Genomic DNA, 17847 nt, shown 5'->3' on the forward strand with positions numbered 1-17847 from the left:
CGCCAACTTTCCAAGCAAGAGATAATGAAGCAGCACCTATTTATTGCCATCTTTACAGTCAGTATGAACTATTGTTAAACCCGGTGGATTATACACAGGCAATTTAATACGAAGAACCACTAAAGTTGTACAGATGTTGCCACTCCCTGGGTGCACCAACAGCTCACAGACATACAAATTAATCTTTTGACAGCATGACTGCATTTAGGCACAAAAATAGTATGTTCATATTACTAAACTGCTACTATAATAGCATAGAGGTGGTTTTAGTTGCTGTACACTCCCTTTAAAAGTGAATCTGTCATCAAGAAAATCAATACCGAACCAGGCAGTGTCCTTTGGGAAATATTAGGGTGAATTTATCAATCGCTTTAGGCCACTTTTATGGTACCACGGACCTATAGGACAAGTGACGTTACATACTCACTGCTTTTGCAATCGTTCATCTAAGGGCTCGTTCACATCTGTGCCCCGGGTCTCCGTTTTGCAGGTTTCTGTTTCCTGGCCGAAACTGGACAGGAGACGGAATCCTGCAGTCATTTTTCATACCCAAATGGGTTTGAAAAGTGTCCGGCTGTGAGCGCCAGTGAGCTTTTTGTGCACTCTGCGGCGAAACTGTTTTTTTTAAAAAAAAAAAACGGCAGGCAGAAGACGGAAACCTGAAAACGTAGATCGGGCGCTGGTGTGAACCCAGCGGAATTGCAGTTTGCTGAGGAAAGTTGAGTCATCTATCTATGTAAACACACAGATAACACTGAGTCTATTCTGTACAAGCATCTGCATATTATCTGATCTGCATAAGTGTTCTGTGTCCTGTTCAGCAAGAGGGAGGAGGGTGGAGAGAAATACAGGAAGTGAGAAGCAGACACTGCAAGCAAAGCTGATAAAACACTGAGATGGGAAAACCCCTTTAAGACTGGTGTACAAAATCCTAAAGGGAACGTCATGGCAATTTGGGACACTAAACCATCCAAAGGTCCTTATGGACATGGGGTTTAATGTCCCAAATCATCCTGATATACAATCCATGGCCACATTAAAAACAAAAAAGCTTTATACACACCCTCACACTGAAGCAGTTCTTCTATGAAACCAGATAAGTACACCTCGGCTTCAGTGTGCATGCCCTGTACCTCCAGCATTTGTATAGTGAAGCCAGGGTGTACATCTCTGGCTTCACTGAGGAACAGCGCAGGCACAGAGCGCACCAGAGAATCCAATGATACTCATCTGTAGGTAAAGTAGAAAGGTTTTTTTTTTTTTTTTTTAATGCGACAGCAGAGCGCATTACAACAGGGTGATTTGGGACACTAAAACCCTGGTCTATAAGGATGGTGGGTGGTTGAGTGTCCCAAAGCGACCTGACAGGTTCCCTTTAATAAATCTACCCCATTATGTGAAGTACCCGCATACCTTCAGAAGCACAAATTCCTTGAATACGCAGCTTTCAGACCTGAATACAGACTACCTGCAGGATACTCATATTGCCTAACAGCAGTATGGACTGTGTATGACCTCCAATGAGAATTGCTGTTCATACAATTCTCTGCCATATAGTATTGTAAAATAGGTGAACAATCAATAATACAAGCCCCCAATTTACATTCTGTGGACCATTCTCTAAACTCCATCCAGTGAGACAAGAACACATACTTTTAGAAACAGTTCCTTTATTTTTCATTTACTTTACATTTTATAGCACTTATTCACATGTATCCATACTTTGCATATACTGAGCTCACAGAATCAGTGTTATTTTTGCTACAGGTGTAGTCGGTTTCAAGGGGTCTTCTGGTACTTTAGTACCCATGGCTTACCAATTACAGTACGTGACAGTATGTCGCTGGGAGGCAGGGGCTCCTGGCATCATAGATAACTATACTGCTAGGAGTCCTGCTCCCAGCATGAAGGTCAAGCCGGTAAATCTGGCTAATACATGGACCCAGTTTCATGGGTGAAACACAGTTGTGTGCAGCTACCCTTAAGCAAAGGCACCACACAGCAAAACACAGCTTACAAAAAAAAAAAAAAAAAAAAAAACCGCAGTAAAAACATGTTGCATTTTTTTTTCCACACAGTGAGTTTCTGCTGCACTTTCCTCTGTATTTTTCCCCGTATTAAATCTGTAGAGAAAATGCTTTAGATTTTGCAGCTAAAATTTACAAATTTACATGCTGTGATTTTCAAAATGCATGCAATTTTTTTACAGCTTTTTTTCCCCTTCATAATCTGTGGATGATATGAAAGGAAATCTCATTCATTTTGCTGGTACTGCAAAACATAGTAGCCAAAAACAATGTGTTTCCGCAACATGGGCGCTTAGCCTGAAAGGAGTTATCCAGCCTCCAAAAATTAGTTACAAATACATCCACAGCAGTGCTATAGAATGCTGTTGCTTGGCTTTATTTTACTTGCTGTTCATTGTATCACTGTTATTCACATGCAGCGAGTCTGTGGACAAACTACATTTCCCATGATTCATCTGCCTGCTCTCACCCTCTGTCTTTGCTGGTCACAGAGGAGGACGGAGTGAACTTGCAAACCAGACATCACAGCATCATGTGACTTCAGAAGTGGGAGTGATTTATTACCTGCGATTTAATTACAGGGGAAAGTACATAGAGAGTGAGAGCAGAAGGATGAATCATGGGAAATGTAGTTATTCCACAGATTCGCTGCATGTAAATAACAGTGATACAAGGAGCAGCAAGTAAAATAAAGCCACTATGTGCCCCGGTTACAGAAATATCATTGCCATTAGTTTAGTTAGGTACAGCGCCATACATTTAGCAGTATCAATAGTAACATCCTGAAAAACCCCTATAATAGGATTTTGTGATACTGCTAACTAAACCAACCACACAACTTTGTCCAGTGTATATTGGTGGTGTTGCATTATAAAACTAAAGGACAACCCAAACAACCACATAGAAGCAAATAACGTTTAAGAAGCATTTTTACTAGAGATGAGCGAATAGTATTCGATTGAATACTACGATTCGATCGAATACTTGTATCGGTCGAATACCTTGCAGGAAAATTCCATTGAATTCAATTCAAAAACCTCCTCGTCCTGCTACTTACTGAACTTGGAGGAACCAAAGTGTCGAACTTTGGTTTCTGTGGAAACTGGAACAACATTCCCGTTTTTTCCCATAGACTATAATGGTAGTCAATATTCGATCAAATACTACTCGCTTATCTCTAATTTTTACCATAATGTGAAAAGAGCAGCAAAAGAAAAGCTTTGAATGTACCCAACATTTTTTTCTAAAACAAAGCAACTCATACCACCCCCTAGTGGTGGTTACGTGTATTAAAAAGTTTAGAAAGTGTGGAAAAGCAACTTAAAAAAAGATTTACATATTTGGAAAACCTACCAAACCATTTTATGCAACTGAGTTTTGTAGTATAGCACATTTATGTCAGCTTAACAAAATGTATTGCATTTTTCATAGAAAAAAAAATAAAACCATACAATAAAGATTATAGTTAAGGATAAATTTGCTTAAGAAAGCCAACCTTAATGAAAAGGCAGATTTAGTACAGATACCGTACATTACAAAAAATATACAAACAGAACAACCAGAAGCTTGATGAGAAGTCAAGGCCTGTTTGTAGGGTCCATAATATTAAATATAAAGTGACCCGTCTGCAGGGCCTACGTATCCAACGCAGATTAAGAACACATCGATTAGAGTCCATATTCCCAGTCCTCCAAAACTGAAGAGCTTTCCTAGACCTTCTCTCCACTGGCCCAAGTAAAAACGATCAGCCCCAAAGCCACCGAGGGTGATGCTGGAAGAAGAGCCCAAAATTCATATTACAAGAATGACAAATGCCAGAAACAGCTTTAATTTAGAGGCATTTTAATTTAGGCAGACCTGTTAAAAATGCCACAAAATGTGTTAAATCGATTTTTGGGTGACCGCCTTTGCCTTCAAAATAGAAATAATTTCTTCCAGGTATACCTGCACACAGTTTTTTAAGGAACTCTGCATGGAGATTGTTCAAAACCTTTTGGAGAACTAAGCACAGATCTGTGGCTATAGGCTGGCTCAAATCCTTTAGTCGCTTTATGTAATCTCAGACAGACTGGATGATGTTGAGATCAGGGATCTGTGAGGGCTGTATCATCACTTCTAGGACTCCTCCTCTAAAGGGTAGTCACACCAAATATCAATTTTCCTATCCCTATCACAACAGCCTTGAAAACATTTTCTGTCTAACGAAAGCGTTTAGTCGCAGTGATACAAGTCGTCCTTATATACCCACTTTTTTTCTTTCTCCACTTCTATATATCTATATCTACTGTATCTATCTATCTATCTATCTTAAATAGAAACAACTCTACTTAAGACCAAAATAGTTACTCTCTCCCTAATGGTCCTATATTTCCATGTAAAAATAAATTCTGAGTACTGGCTATACAACGTCCATGGTTTTGTAGTCTGTAAGTGTGAAGTCAGTCTAAATGCTGTGGTTCTAGTTCTAGCAAAAACATAACATATGGCGGACGTTACCTGAGAGTTAAGGCAGTGGACCACTTGTAGCCCCCTGTCCAGTTACAGTACAGCATCTTAAAAAACACCCGGTTACCTACACAATAGAAACATTCCAATTATTATACCAGAAATCGGAAGTTCTGCTACCAGGTCTAAATTTTTAGTGCAGATTATTTACACCAAACATGAAGTCCCTTATTTAGGCTTTACTATGCACAAGGGAATTTGAGAACAACACAGATTAATCAGAGATTTCAGAGCATGTGTCAGTTTGGCTGGGGGTTCAATGCAGGAAGAGAGCAGAAGTTTAAAAATACATATTTCATTGATAAGATATATTAGAAAGTTGTTTTTATACTCATATTGAAAGGTTACTGGCTGTGAAAACAACTAAGAGAGAACATTTACAGATTAATCTTTTTCTTATGGTGAAAGCGTTTGGGTTTTTTTTTGTATCATTTATCGGTTCCTGGTAGGAACCTCAATCCCTTTGCGTAAATTGACTAGCTCTCTGCAAAGTATCTTTTTGTCTATATTTTAACTCTACAAATTGTAAAGTGCTGCGCAATATGTTGGCGCTATATAAATAAGATGTATTATTATTCCTGCACCATCACGCCACTCAATTACCAGCCTTAGAGGCCGCGTACCATCGTTCACCACAAGTTGGGGGAAGGGGGATTTGGAGGTGCAGCCTCTTCACTAGTCACCATCTCTACATTCCTAGATCACATAAGGGTGCATTTACACGTACAGCTGGACACAGTTAAAACTTCATCAAAACAAAAATGAATGCAGTTTTAATGTTTTTGGCACAGTCTCAATTTTACAGGTGAAATGTTAAATGTTTTTCAACTGTAAAATTAAGAACTACACAAAAATCAACACAAAAAACAGCACTGTGTGAATGCACCTTAAAGGGTCTCTATCATTAGATTTTCGGCATTTGAGATAAATATATGCCTGAACAGCCTTTAAAAAGGCTATTCAGGTGCTGCTAATAGTTTTAAAAAAGAGCCCCCCTGTTTTTAAGATTTACGGGTAAAACGGATATGCTAATGAGTCCCTCCATGCACCCTGGGCATTCCGTGCACCCCTTCCCCCAGTGTCATACCTGCCTCACGCTCACCTCTGTTGCTTGTGCTCTAAGTCCTCCTCCTTGCGAGTAACCGCCTAAAGTGTGTGTACTCTCAGCGGTAGCGAATTTAAATCTTGCGCATGCGCAGTACGCATGCCCAGGCGCCATTTTCTTGTGGAAAACTCCACAGTTCTCCACAAGAAAATGGCGCCTGGGCATGCGTACTGCGTGAGATTTCAATTTACTACCGCCGAGAATACACACACTTTAGGCGGTTACTTGCAAGGAGGAGGACTTAGAGCACAAGCAACAGAGGTGAGCGTGAGGCAGGTATTGACTGCCTGCTACAATCCTCTCTCTACATGAGAAAATTCAAGTCTCTTCCTTTTCTGTTCTATGCTTAAATGAATGAGTATGTAACCCGCAAGTAAACTCACTAGTTTTCACCCAAAATGCAGATGAAGGTAAAACTGTCACTTCATTGACAGGACAGGCTAACAAAATTATAATTTGATGTCATCTGCCAAGCAACTTATTCAACACTATAGTTTCCAATAAAAGTTAAACTTAAAAGACAAAGTATCTTCTTAGAGAAACATACCTAAACAGTGCACATGGTCTTTTACAGTACACGTAGCATTGTAACGCTGTCGAGGACAGGATACAGTCATGCAAATGCTAGAATTAGATTTACTACACTCATACTCCGATGGAGGGAGCTGCCAGCAAAACTGACAAGTCATGTTCATGACAAAATTTTCTTGTCGTTGATGGTTGTCATCCTGCATATAATGTATAGAAATAACAATGGTTATCAATACAATCACAGAACGATTATTTTATAATCCTATAAACCGGATCAGTTCAGATGAAAAGGAATTTGTTCCGCGAGTTGTGGATGAATACATAAGAAGTGTCTAATACGAGTCAATAACTAGCATTGTGTGTACAGTCACAGAGAGGAGTCTGTCAATAATAACATTGTCTTCTTGACTTCTCAACACTGAAAGAACAGAGAATTCAATGGATAAAGGACAGGATATACTCAATCTTTTCACATAAAATTTTTGTGTACATAAATGTTTGAATCTTTCTGCTCTATAACATGCTCCCTAAAATTGTATGGCGGCATGTTAGGACAGGGTCTCTAAGACAGAAGATTTAATAAAAAAAAAAAAAAAAAAATCAAATCTGACAGAGCAGCAAAAACAAAACATTCCATCGAAATTCAGTCTAGCAGTTCTGTTTAATGCATATGCACAAAAATGTATACAAATGGCTGCTAAGAAAAGGGCATCCACTTGCATTCTTTTAAGTGTATGCTTACATCTCAGTTTAGCCCTGTGCCGAGCTTTTGTTGGGTTACACTGTAGGTCTGAATATCCAAAAACTATTTTCACTCATAAAAGTTAAAGATTCTTTGGACTTCATTTGCCCGCTTATCTGGATTAAAGAGCAAAGTTCTGGCAGGAGAAGAAACACCCCTAAAGCCCTTTTTGGTTAATTTTCAATAAGAATAAAATGGTGGCATTAAAATAAATCTGCAATATAGAATAAGAAAGACATCTTTGGAAAGTGTAGATGCTGCTCTTCCTTTAAACAGATCTGTGCATGCCTGTAGAGTGCAGACCCATGTTAGTCACTTACCACACACATAACCTGAGGTTTGACCTTACAGTCAAAAGCAACAGACTTGCCATAGATACAAGAATAATTGGTATTGCAGGTTACACAATCCGCTGGTAGTGTGATGCACAGCCCATTGCTCGGACACTTCGAGATGTAATCAGGTGTACCTGTGGTTTCTGAAATAAAAATATATCGCCACGTTTTATAAAGCCATATATTATTCACAATATATCATTAAAGAATATCCATCGAATATACTTGACTTTAAGCCTCTATTACATATATGCAGTGGGTGAGTTTGTTTTTTATCTGGCATGAAGGGAGACAGATGCCAGAACTAATCTTATGCTTTTTTACCATGGGAATGCTTTTGGCACACAATCCATTAGTTGCCCTACACCAGATAGAAAAACCTTTGTTCAGCTCTGGTCTAACTAGTCAGAGACATATGATAAATATCAACCAGATTAAGACATACTGGAAGTTTTCTTTTAACTAGAGATTACAGATAAAGTGCAGGAAAAATGTAACTTGTCTTGTGCCTATTCACACAAATACATCTATACATAAAGTTCACATCACTGTGACTAGTAGCTGGCTATAGCAATCGTGTAGGTAGATGGAACATGATCAGCTGCACACACAATGGTGAACACTGAACCAGCAGTGCAATAGTGATGGGGATTAAACAGGTGAGTTTAAGTTATACATGACTTGTTAGGGTCTTGGTCTGGACTACTAGCACAACTGAACTCCGGTGTTTTGTAAAGAAAAACTGAAGGGGACATGCCCATTTCATTTCAGACATCAGCGGGGATTCTTACTTTCACACCTACATGAACTACCCTGGCATGCAGTGAATTCAAGGTTTTGTTTTATAGAGCAGGGAAACAAGTCACTGTTCTCTTCCAGCAGCATCAAATTTAAGAAATAAATAAATAGTTACCAACTACTTTCAGGCTTGGTAGCATGGTGGAAGATGAAGGCTGACCATTTAGGGCTAGCGCTGCTGCTTGAAAGTGCTCAAAACTCAAGGATCCTGCAAGAAAAAAAAAATAAAAAGAAGAGTAATGTCAATCGAGAAAATCAATAAAATTGTTAACACTACAGCAATGGTTGAAGCATCAAACTTAAAGTTTAAGACTTTGTTCACATCCTATTTATGATATGAATGTTAACAAGCTAATAGACTGGATGCATGCCGAAAAAGTGTCCATTTATCATGTCCTTGGACACAATATATATTATTTTTTATTTTTTTTAACTTTCTTAAGAAGCATAAGCCACTTTACAAAACAAGGGTCATTTTAGGAATAAAATATATATACACACCCACGCAAACCATTGACAGCTACACACAACCATATAGGTACACAGTTATAGAAGCCCAGCAGATGACACAGTATTTTAGTAATCCACCTCTGCTTCCTGCTGGTGGATTCAAGTCCCAAGCAGGAGATGTCACAATCTGCCTATGAGTCTGTGCAGAAAATAATACTTTAAGGAGTTATGTAATGAAGTAGATGTATCCTCTATCCATAGGCCTGGGGGTGAATAGCTAATTGGGGGGGGGGGGGGGTCTGATCATTGAGATTTCAGCCCATCCTGAGAACGAGGAGGTCAATTCAGCATGAATGCAGACACGCCCTCAATAGGAGCAATGGCATTGATGTAGATGGCAGAGAGGATGCCCCCCATTTAGTATGCCTGTATTCAGGATCAGTGGGGCTCAGCTACACGTCCTCTATCCTATGGGCACAGGTTGCACATGCTTTGTGTCATAGTCCCTCTAATGCCACTTCCCACTGCAGACTGACAGCATAGACATAGCAGTAGTTCCTAGAAGGAATGATGACTATACATCCTGTGTATTCAGGAGAGCTCAGGCCTAGGAGCTGTTTATATGAGATGGTAGCTGTAAGGTCTAGGGGCTCAGCTATATGGCACTAGTGTATGTTCTCCAGTGTGACTATTCTCTATGAGGAGAGAGCAGACACGCCGGGAACGGCTGGAGGCAGTCTGCCGTGACACTCACCGCGACCGGAGAAGACATACAGCTGAGACAGGAACAACAATACACGGAAAAGCCGATTCAATACTGACAAGGCCGCCATGTTGCTCCAAGCAATTTCACCACCTTCGTACTGCGCAGCTGCTGCCAACTGCAGAGAATACACCCTGCGTTCCAAGTCTCACTATCGCTGCTAACTCCGCCCATGCAGTCTTCGTAGTGTTGTGATTGGATGAGCAGGCTGCAGTGTTGTTCCTTATTTCTAGTAATGCACAGTATGTCCACACTACATCATCCCGGGGGAGTTTTCTACAGCAGGGTTTTACAGTGTGGTTGTGCTCAGGGCTGTGGAGTCGGCGTCTGAGTGCTTTATAAATGGCTGACCATAGTCAGTCAGGGCAGTACAGATGTGGGCTGTGGAGTCGGCGTCTGAGTGCTTTATAAATGGCTGACCATAGTCAGTCAGGGCAGTACAGATGTGGGCTGTGGAGTCGCGTCTGAGTGCTTTATAAATGGCTGACCATAGTCAGTCAGGGCAGTACAGATGTGGGCTGTGGAGTGGGCGTCTGAGTACTTTATAAATGGCTGACCATAGTCAGTCAGGGCAGTACAGATGTGGGCTGTGGAGTGGGCGTCTGAGTACTTTATAAATGGCTGACCATAGTCAGTCAGGGCAGTACAGATGTGGGCTGTGGAGTCGGCGTCTGAGTGCTTTATAAATGGCTGACCATAGTCAGTCAGGGCAGTACAGATGTGGGCTGTGGAGTCGGCGTCTGAGTGCTTTATAAATGGCTGACCATAGTCAGTCAGGGCAGTACAGATGTGGGCTGTGGAGTCGGCGTCTGAGTGCTTTATAAATGGCTGACCATAGTCAGTCAGGGCAGTACAGATGTGGGCTGTGGAGTCGCCGTCTGAGTACTTTATAAATGGCTGACCATAGTCAGTCAGGGCAGTACAGATGTGGGCTGTGGAGTCGGCGTCTGAGTGCTTTATAAATGGCTGACCATAGTCAGTCAGGGCAGTACAGATGTGGGCTGTGGAGTGGGCGTCTGAGTACTTTATAAATGGCTGACCATAGTCAGTCAGGGCAGTACAGATGTGGGCTGTGGAGTCGGCGTCTGAGTGCTTTATAAATGGCTGACCATAGTCAGTCAGGGCAGTACAGATGTGGGCTGTGGAGTCGGCGTCTGAGTGCTTTATAAATGGCTGACCATAGTCAGTCAGGGCAGTACAGATGTGGGCTGTGGAGTCGGCGTCTGAGTACTTTATAAATGGCTGACCATAGTCAGTCAGGGCAGTACAGATGTGGGCTGTGGAGTCGGCGTCTGAGTGCTTTATAAATGGCTGACCATAGTCAGTCAGGGCAGTACAGATGTGGGCTGTGGAGTCGCCGTCTGAGTACTTTATAAATGGCTGACCATAGTCAGTCAGGGCAGTACAGATGTGGGCTGTGGAGTCGGCGTCTGAGTGCTTTATAAATGGCTGACCATAGTCAGTCAGGGCAGTACAGATGTGGGCTGTGGAGTCGCCGTCTGAGTACTTTATAAATGGCTGACCATAGTCAGTCCGGGTAGTACAGATGTGGGCTGTGGAGTGGGCGTCTGAGTACTTTATAAATGGCTGACCATAGTCAGTCCGGGTAGTACAGATGTGGGCTGTGGAGTCGGCGTCTGAGTGCTTTATAAATGGCTGACCGTAGTCAGTCAGGGCAGTACAGATGTGGGCTGTGGAGTCGCCGTCTGAGTACTTTATAAATGGCTGACCATAGTCAGTCGGGGCAGTACAGATCTTCGAACACATTAGTAATATACGTTTTGATTAGAAAAGTAATCCTGGGTATTAAGAAAAACAAAATGTCACAATTTATTCCTAAACATGATATTTTCTGAACACAACTCTATTTTATCCAGTGTAATGCATTTTATGTTAGATAGCTTCAGAATTTAGATGGCAGCTCATCTGACACGGTTTAGCAGTGGAGCAGGTTTATTATGTCTTGTATGGCAGAGTTCCATCAGGGAAATTCTGTCATCTGTTCTCCCACAAGCCGCCATGGCTTTTGTTGCAGCTGTAGGTGAAACTCACCTTATTAAAGGGGTTGTCTCATCTCAAGGATCCTATCTATACTGGAAGCTTATGTAAATTGAAGCCTATTTCTCAATATATTGTGTTAGAAATTATGCTTTGTATGCCTGGTGTGTGAATTTATTCCTTCCATTGTTTACACAGCGTTACTATAACCACGGACCTATAGGACAAGTGATGTCACTCACCGCTTTTGCCAGCTTCAGCTAAACAGAGTCTGGTATCTCTATATGTAAACACACAGATAACACTGAGCCTGTTCTGTACAAGAATCTGCATCTGACCTGCAGAAGTGTTGTTTGTCCCATTCAGCAGGAGGGAGGGAGAGAAATACAGGAAGTGAGAAGCAGACCCTGCAGGCAGACTATTGAAAGACTGAGATGGGAGAACCCCTTTAACATGATCCAGGATTAAAGAGAACCTTTCACCACTTCCAGCAAGTCCAGCTCAAGTAATTCTGGCATAGTTACCATTTTTTTCTATGGCCCGCACTGTTCCCAAGCAATAAGTGCTGCTAGTTTTGGTGCTTAATATGCTAGATAGGCTCTGTACTACCAAGTGGGCAGTGTCAGGTAAGAGCAGGCAAGTGTGGAGTTAGACTAACCTTCTTAACCTCTCATGACTTCATGTACATGCGTTTTTATATACTGCTAGAAAGCCGACAGTGCCCAGAATTCAGCACATTGTTGGCTTTTTCCGCTATGTGCCCCGGGGCTGTAGATATTATCAGTGCCGTTAGTTTCAGCACCGATCGCTGCCCACTGTCAGAGGGGGCGTTCCTTACCGCCCAGCAATAACACTGAGCTGTGAGGAAATTTTGGTCTAAACCTTGTATTTAATTTTTCTTGCCAGCAGTTCTGCAAACTAGGATATGCAAAATGTGTCTCTAGATCAAAAATCAATCAAAAAAATGAGGCACATTTATTACCATGTTTTCACTGTTACATCAGATTTGTGAAGTGTTTGCACCTTTTTTCTACGTGAGACTTCCCCTTTGTGATTTTGGCAAGATAAGTAGTCATGGCTGCTAGGGCGAACATGTGTTTATTTAAACTGGTGTGTGATTATTTAAATTTTAAAAGTTAAAATAAATCTGGGACAGCAAAACAATCATTCATTCACCTGTCCCTGTTGCTCCAGTGTCGTCCTGCGGCTGCCAGTTCATCTGCTCTGTCGGGTCTCTTCCAGCATTGTGCTGAAGCCGCTGAATGGCCTCAGTGGTTACATGACCGCCGAGGCCAATCAGCATCCTCAGGAAGAGGACCAGTGAGGTCACAGGTAGTGAGACATAGACATTCAGGCCCTTCGCACATTGGTCTCAGTGGTCACATGACCTCTGTAGTCTGTAACTGCCCATGTGATTGATAGAGGAGATAAAGAAATATTCAAAGGAAAGATGGAGAATGAACAGGAATCAGAATGAGCGATAGAATCGTGATGGGTACAGAGATGGGAAAAGGCGTCTTGCTGCAGTGTTTATTTAAACCTCCATAAACTTAAGTAGGCTGGTTTGACTCTGTAATATTACATTAGATGAGTTTATCTTAAAACATTACAAACACCCATAATTAATAAATTACTAAAGATTTATTAGCAGTTTCCTTTTTTTCACAGTGGCAAGAGTATCTCCCCATTTTCAGAATTGGCAGATTTTTTTTCACTTTAGAATTCTTCTTCTGCATTTTTACTGCGCATCTTTTTTAACTTGGTAAGCTTCTCTACAGCTGAGGCTATAGACACTTCTCCATGAACTTTGTTGTCTCGTGTCCTTACATTGACTGCACTGTTTGCCTTTTCTTTTTCGCCAACCACTAGAAATATATAGAAATCACATGTTAAAAGGATGTTCATTCATCTTATAAAACAGTGTTTGTAAACTACTAAGTTTTAGATAAACAGCTCTCCTGGAATCCCAGTTAGCAGAAAAAGTTAAAGGAACCCATTGAAATCAATGGGAGGCTTTTATTCAGCGCTGAAATTCCACACCAAACAACCAATGGAGCTCCTCCGATAGGAGGGGGGGGAGGGTGAGTACTCCAGGATTTCTGAGCTCTTATCAGTCGGTTTAATTGAATTTGGCAGATAAGGGCTGAGATAGGGAGTCCGGTACCTCTGTATGTATTACAAACTGACTCAAATCCAGCTCTGCTTCATCAGCTTCTACATCAGCTTCATACTGTGGTAATACATTTACAACCAATCCCTCATTACTGACTGCAAACATAGCAGATAGCAGAGCAAGTGAAACCCCGCCCACCAATGTGCCGAGAAAACCAGGAAGTGAAGAGAGCACACAGCCTGCAGGTTGGTGAACAAGCGTCATGGGAATACCCCTTTAAGTGCTCTTGGCTCAGAGCTTCTAGATATCCCCTCCCTTCCTCCTAAAGCAATAATATAGTTTCTACTCAGAGCATTACCAACATATACAGATATATTAAACACTTGCTGACCACCCAATGACTTTATACATTCAGGTACTCAACATCCATGAAGCAGTAGCATCTGCACAAGCAGGGAGGCAACCATCAGTCACATGTAAAGTCAAGTCAGGGATGGCTTATTACTGTCCCTGCCTTTCTGATCACTGAATACACAACACACAATGAGTGCTGTGTGTACAGCTATAGAAGCTGCCATGATACATTCATATGATCGTCTAGGTGCCATGGAACTGCATAAGCTGCTGGGTCCTAGGTCCCAGATCGGCTCTGCAGTGTATACTAGAAGACTGTATTCTGCCTTTAAATGGGGCCAATCTATCTGCTCCATTTACACGGAAAAGCTTAAAAAATGTAATATGTCCCCAAAGATCTATTATGACCATAAAAAGAAAAACACAAAAAAATACACACTTCAAAAGTTCTAGTCATGCTTTGGGGAAAATTTAGAAAATAAAACATAACACTTTTAGCTATTAAAAAATGTGAAAATGAACATTTTCTCCACTATAAAAAGTTTTAAAAATAAACCCTGATGTAACCAAAAAAAATAATAATACACAAATTCTTCGAATAACACAACTGAAGAAAATGCTACAGCCTTCAAAAATCACATGAACCAAAGAAAACGGCCCAGTGAAGTGCATACACAGCTCTCTAGGTCTCCTTCATGATATGGTCTTGGATGAGTAGATAAAAAAAAAAAAAAAAGTCCCTGAGAAAACAACGCAAGGCTTTATTTTCAATGAGATTGTTTTGTCATTTTAGGGGGGAGGAATCCATGTTTGATAAAAATTACTCATGCCAATGACAAGTTCCCATAGAACAATGTTTATAATCATACCCGCTATGCTGCTGCCTTTTCAACAACTTCTGGAAATATTCTCAAAATAATATTCATCTGTGAAGTGTAAAGGTCTGGCTATGCAGAAGGTGGGAGGTTAATGATAAATACAGGATCATGGCCAGTATAGCTGGGAATGTGTACATTTACTCTTTCAGAGTGGAAAGCTACTAGGCTGTCATCCTACTTACATATTGGAATAATACCATAATTACAAAGGAAATTATATTCCATCGAGTTGTTAATAGGCTATTTTACATTACATATAGCATAGCATATTTAATCTGTGGTTACCAAAAATGAAGTTGTACTGAGCCAGTTGCGCATTTCTTATCTTCTTATTCAATGTGCAGCTATGGTCCAAGTCCACATCAGCCATAAAACCTGCATCAAAAAAGTCTTTGCACACCTAAAAAGACAGTTAAAAAATGAACTCAGTATTAAAAAAGGTAAATGGCAGGAGGTTTTTTTCCCACTATAGATCGACCCTATGGTGTGTAGGATGAAGTAATTCCTTTTCTTTTGCTGCCCCTATGTAAACTTTCTGTGGCAGCAAAGTGAAGTTATAAAAGTTTGAAAGAATAAAAAGTTATCAGGGAATGAGGGGACTGTGATGGAGATGTCAATCATATCCAGGTTATGTACTGGGGCAGTGTGACTAAGCTAAGCTGCACCCTGACCACCATGAATACTCAGATTAATTTGCACATTGGAAGGACTGGAGGGTCCACAGGTGTACATCGGCTGCACAGCCAGTAACCAAGGAACCTTGTCTGCTGGAATTAGTAGTATGACAGCCATTACAGACTTCTGTCATTATAGCTCTCCTTACTGAACTACTCAATTTACTTTTCAAATCAGTGACGACAGGCTGCAGCCCATAGAAGTATATGGGAAAGAGATAATGAAGCAGAGACATAAAAGCACAGAATTTTTGCATAGATAAATTTCTCTCTCACCTTTTTCACATCAATACTATTTAAAACTGGTATAAATCTGGAAAAAAACAAACTCACTGCACTAGCAGTTTCTTATATTCTCCTTATAAAGTACTGAAATTATACTTTCACTATAAATCTAACTTTGGCTTCGTCCTAAAAAGGTTAAAGGACATGTGCACACATTTTTCAGCCATCTGAATGCTTCCTATCTCCATGTAAATATTATATAATATATATATATATATATATATATATATATATATATATATATATATATATATATATGGTATATATATATATATAATTTTTTTTTTCTTATAACGAAGTCACTTTAATATCAGTATATTTTACATTATGATCTATACATGCTAAACTATAAGCCAAATTATCTGAGCATCAGTTCCCATCAAGCAATTACATCAGCTACAAGTAATATGTAAAACAATATACAGTGTCTTAGCCAAATTTCTGGAGTAGGCTGAAGCCATTCTTAGTGCCATGACACTATTTTGCATAGATAAGCCATATGGCTATTCTATGAATTTATCATCTTACCAAACATGATATACGATATATGATATATCACTGGAGATTTCACCTCCATTATTTTCTAAAAGGGGAGACCACATTCCCCCTCACGACCAACACGTCCACTGTAGGAAGGAGTTTATGGAGCAATGGCACAGCATGTGTACAACTCTGACAGGTAGGTACACTTCCAAGCACAAAGACAGGCTAATCTATATAGTATATATTGTAGCCTTATAACCTTTGTATACTTCCAGAGGACTAGGAATTCAATTTGTATAGCACACACGAAAAAAAATGATGGTCTGTTTTACAAGTCTGATTATATGAGTCTTCTCAAGACTTCTAGGAAGTTGTTATATAACAGAATTACATCAGGCTTCACAGTATGTTGTGCTCATAGTTTATTCATGTAAATACAGAAATACCTGTTGGGCATAGTCTTCACAGCTTGGTCCAACAGGAACTACCATGACTTGTCGAGGTGAAAGCCAAAATGGCCTGGAGAAAAAATAAAATAAAAATGATTTAATAAAAGATAAAAATTACGTTTAATGAACACAAATTAAATTATAGTACAGGATAGTATGTCACTGGAAGGCAGGGACTCCTAGCATTAGAGATAACAATATTAGAAGTCCCTCTCCTGGGACACTGTTCAGGCCAGTAAATCCGTCTAACACACGGACAGAGTTTCATAGGTGAAACTTGGTCGTGTAAATTACTCGCAAAGTCTGACTGTTGCACCAAAATTTTATGCTGTCTTTATTTTAGATAGTTCTAGTAAATGTGCCCTCAATGTATCTTGTGTGAACCAAGTCTAAGGACATATTAAAATGCTATTGTTCTGCAGCAGATTTTGATTCAAATCTGCAAGCGCCCCATAAGAGCATGCTGTTGACCTGAAAAATCAGCAGTGTTCCCTAATACCTCTGCCCTCATTCACATGATAGGATTCAACAGCTGTGTGCTAGCCATTGTATTAAAGGCCAGGACACAGAACAATAGATATTAATGGATCTATTGACATGACCTTTGTCATAATGGCCCATGTGATCGTTCGAGAAGAAAAAAAAACAAAAAAAAAAAAACATGCCAGTTCCTGAGCTAACTTCACTGATCCTTCAATAGATTTAAATCTATGAGGAATATGTGAAAATAAGATACCATTGGCCGTACACTAGGTTGTGAAAGCGTACTTTTTCATGGCTGAGTACATGGCATATTCGCCTGAATACAAATTAACCCAGAGGTGAAAAGACAAAATATAAAATAGGACATGGAGCAAGGTTATATAAAGGAGTGCTAAACATGTATTAAACACATTTTTGATTTAGGATTTCAGAGGCGTATAAAAATATCATACCATTTTCCTCCATAATTTTCACAAAGAATAGCTATCATTCGTTCCACTGATCCCAAAATTGCACGATGAATGATGACGGGTCTGTTCTTATCATCCCCATCTTTGCTGCAAGGGAAAGAAAAAAACCCCCTCAAAATACAGAAATGCAAATGTGGATATCCTGTGACACTTTTTAAACCGCTCTATGACACAGACATCCCCAGCAAACCAGTAAAGGAAAATAACTTTTACCTTACATAGGTTAAATTAAACCGGATTGGAAGTTGGAAATCAAGCTGTATTGTTGCACACTGATGGTATCTTCCAATGGCATCTCTGATCTTAATATCAATCTGCAATAAAAGATCCAGTTTAGGATTAAAATTGTTATTGCAGTTAGAAAATTTTGTAAGAATTTTCCAAAGTTCTAAGGAAGAAATCTA

The 17847-nt window shown here is 40.1% G+C and overlaps 2 protein-coding genes across 3 annotated transcripts in view; both read right to left on the minus strand.

Annotated features, from left to right (window-relative positions):
• Positions 1–1947: 1947 nt before the first annotated feature.
• TM2D3 (TM2 domain containing 3) lies at positions 1948–9351 on the minus strand. Its single transcript, XM_075276210.1, has 6 exons — positions 9248–9351; positions 8159–8251; positions 7231–7388; positions 6185–6365; positions 4524–4599; positions 1948–3798 (listed from the first exon to the last, which is right to left on the minus strand). The coding sequence occupies exons 1-6, from the start codon at positions 9324–9326 to the stop codon at positions 3633–3635; spliced, it is 753 nt and encodes a 250-aa protein (XP_075132311.1). The 5' UTR covers positions 9327–9351; the 3' UTR covers positions 1948–3632.
• A 3532-nt stretch (positions 9352–12883) lies between these two features.
• LOC142203097 (threonine--tRNA ligase 2, cytoplasmic-like) overlaps positions 12884–17847 on the minus strand; it is a 31317-nt gene continuing 26353 nt past the window's right edge. For both annotated transcript variants that reach the window (XM_075273580.1, XM_075273581.1), the window contains 5 exons: positions 17657–17757; positions 17426–17530; positions 16488–16560; positions 14885–14999; positions 12884–13119 (listed from right to left, as the gene is read on the minus strand). In XM_075273580.1, coding sequence (XP_075129681.1) covers positions 12971–13119; positions 14885–14999; positions 16488–16560; positions 17426–17530; positions 17657–17757 — 543 coding nt within the window. In that variant the 3' untranslated portion in view covers positions 12884–12970. The remainder of the gene's footprint in view (positions 13120–14884; positions 15000–16487; positions 16561–17425; positions 17531–17656; positions 17758–17847) is intronic.

Source organism: Leptodactylus fuscus, chromosome 5 (genome assembly GCF_031893055.1).
Source record: "Leptodactylus fuscus isolate aLepFus1 chromosome 5, aLepFus1.hap2, whole genome shotgun sequence".
NCBI classification, from domain to species: domain Eukaryota; kingdom Metazoa; phylum Chordata; class Amphibia; order Anura; family Leptodactylidae; genus Leptodactylus; species Leptodactylus fuscus.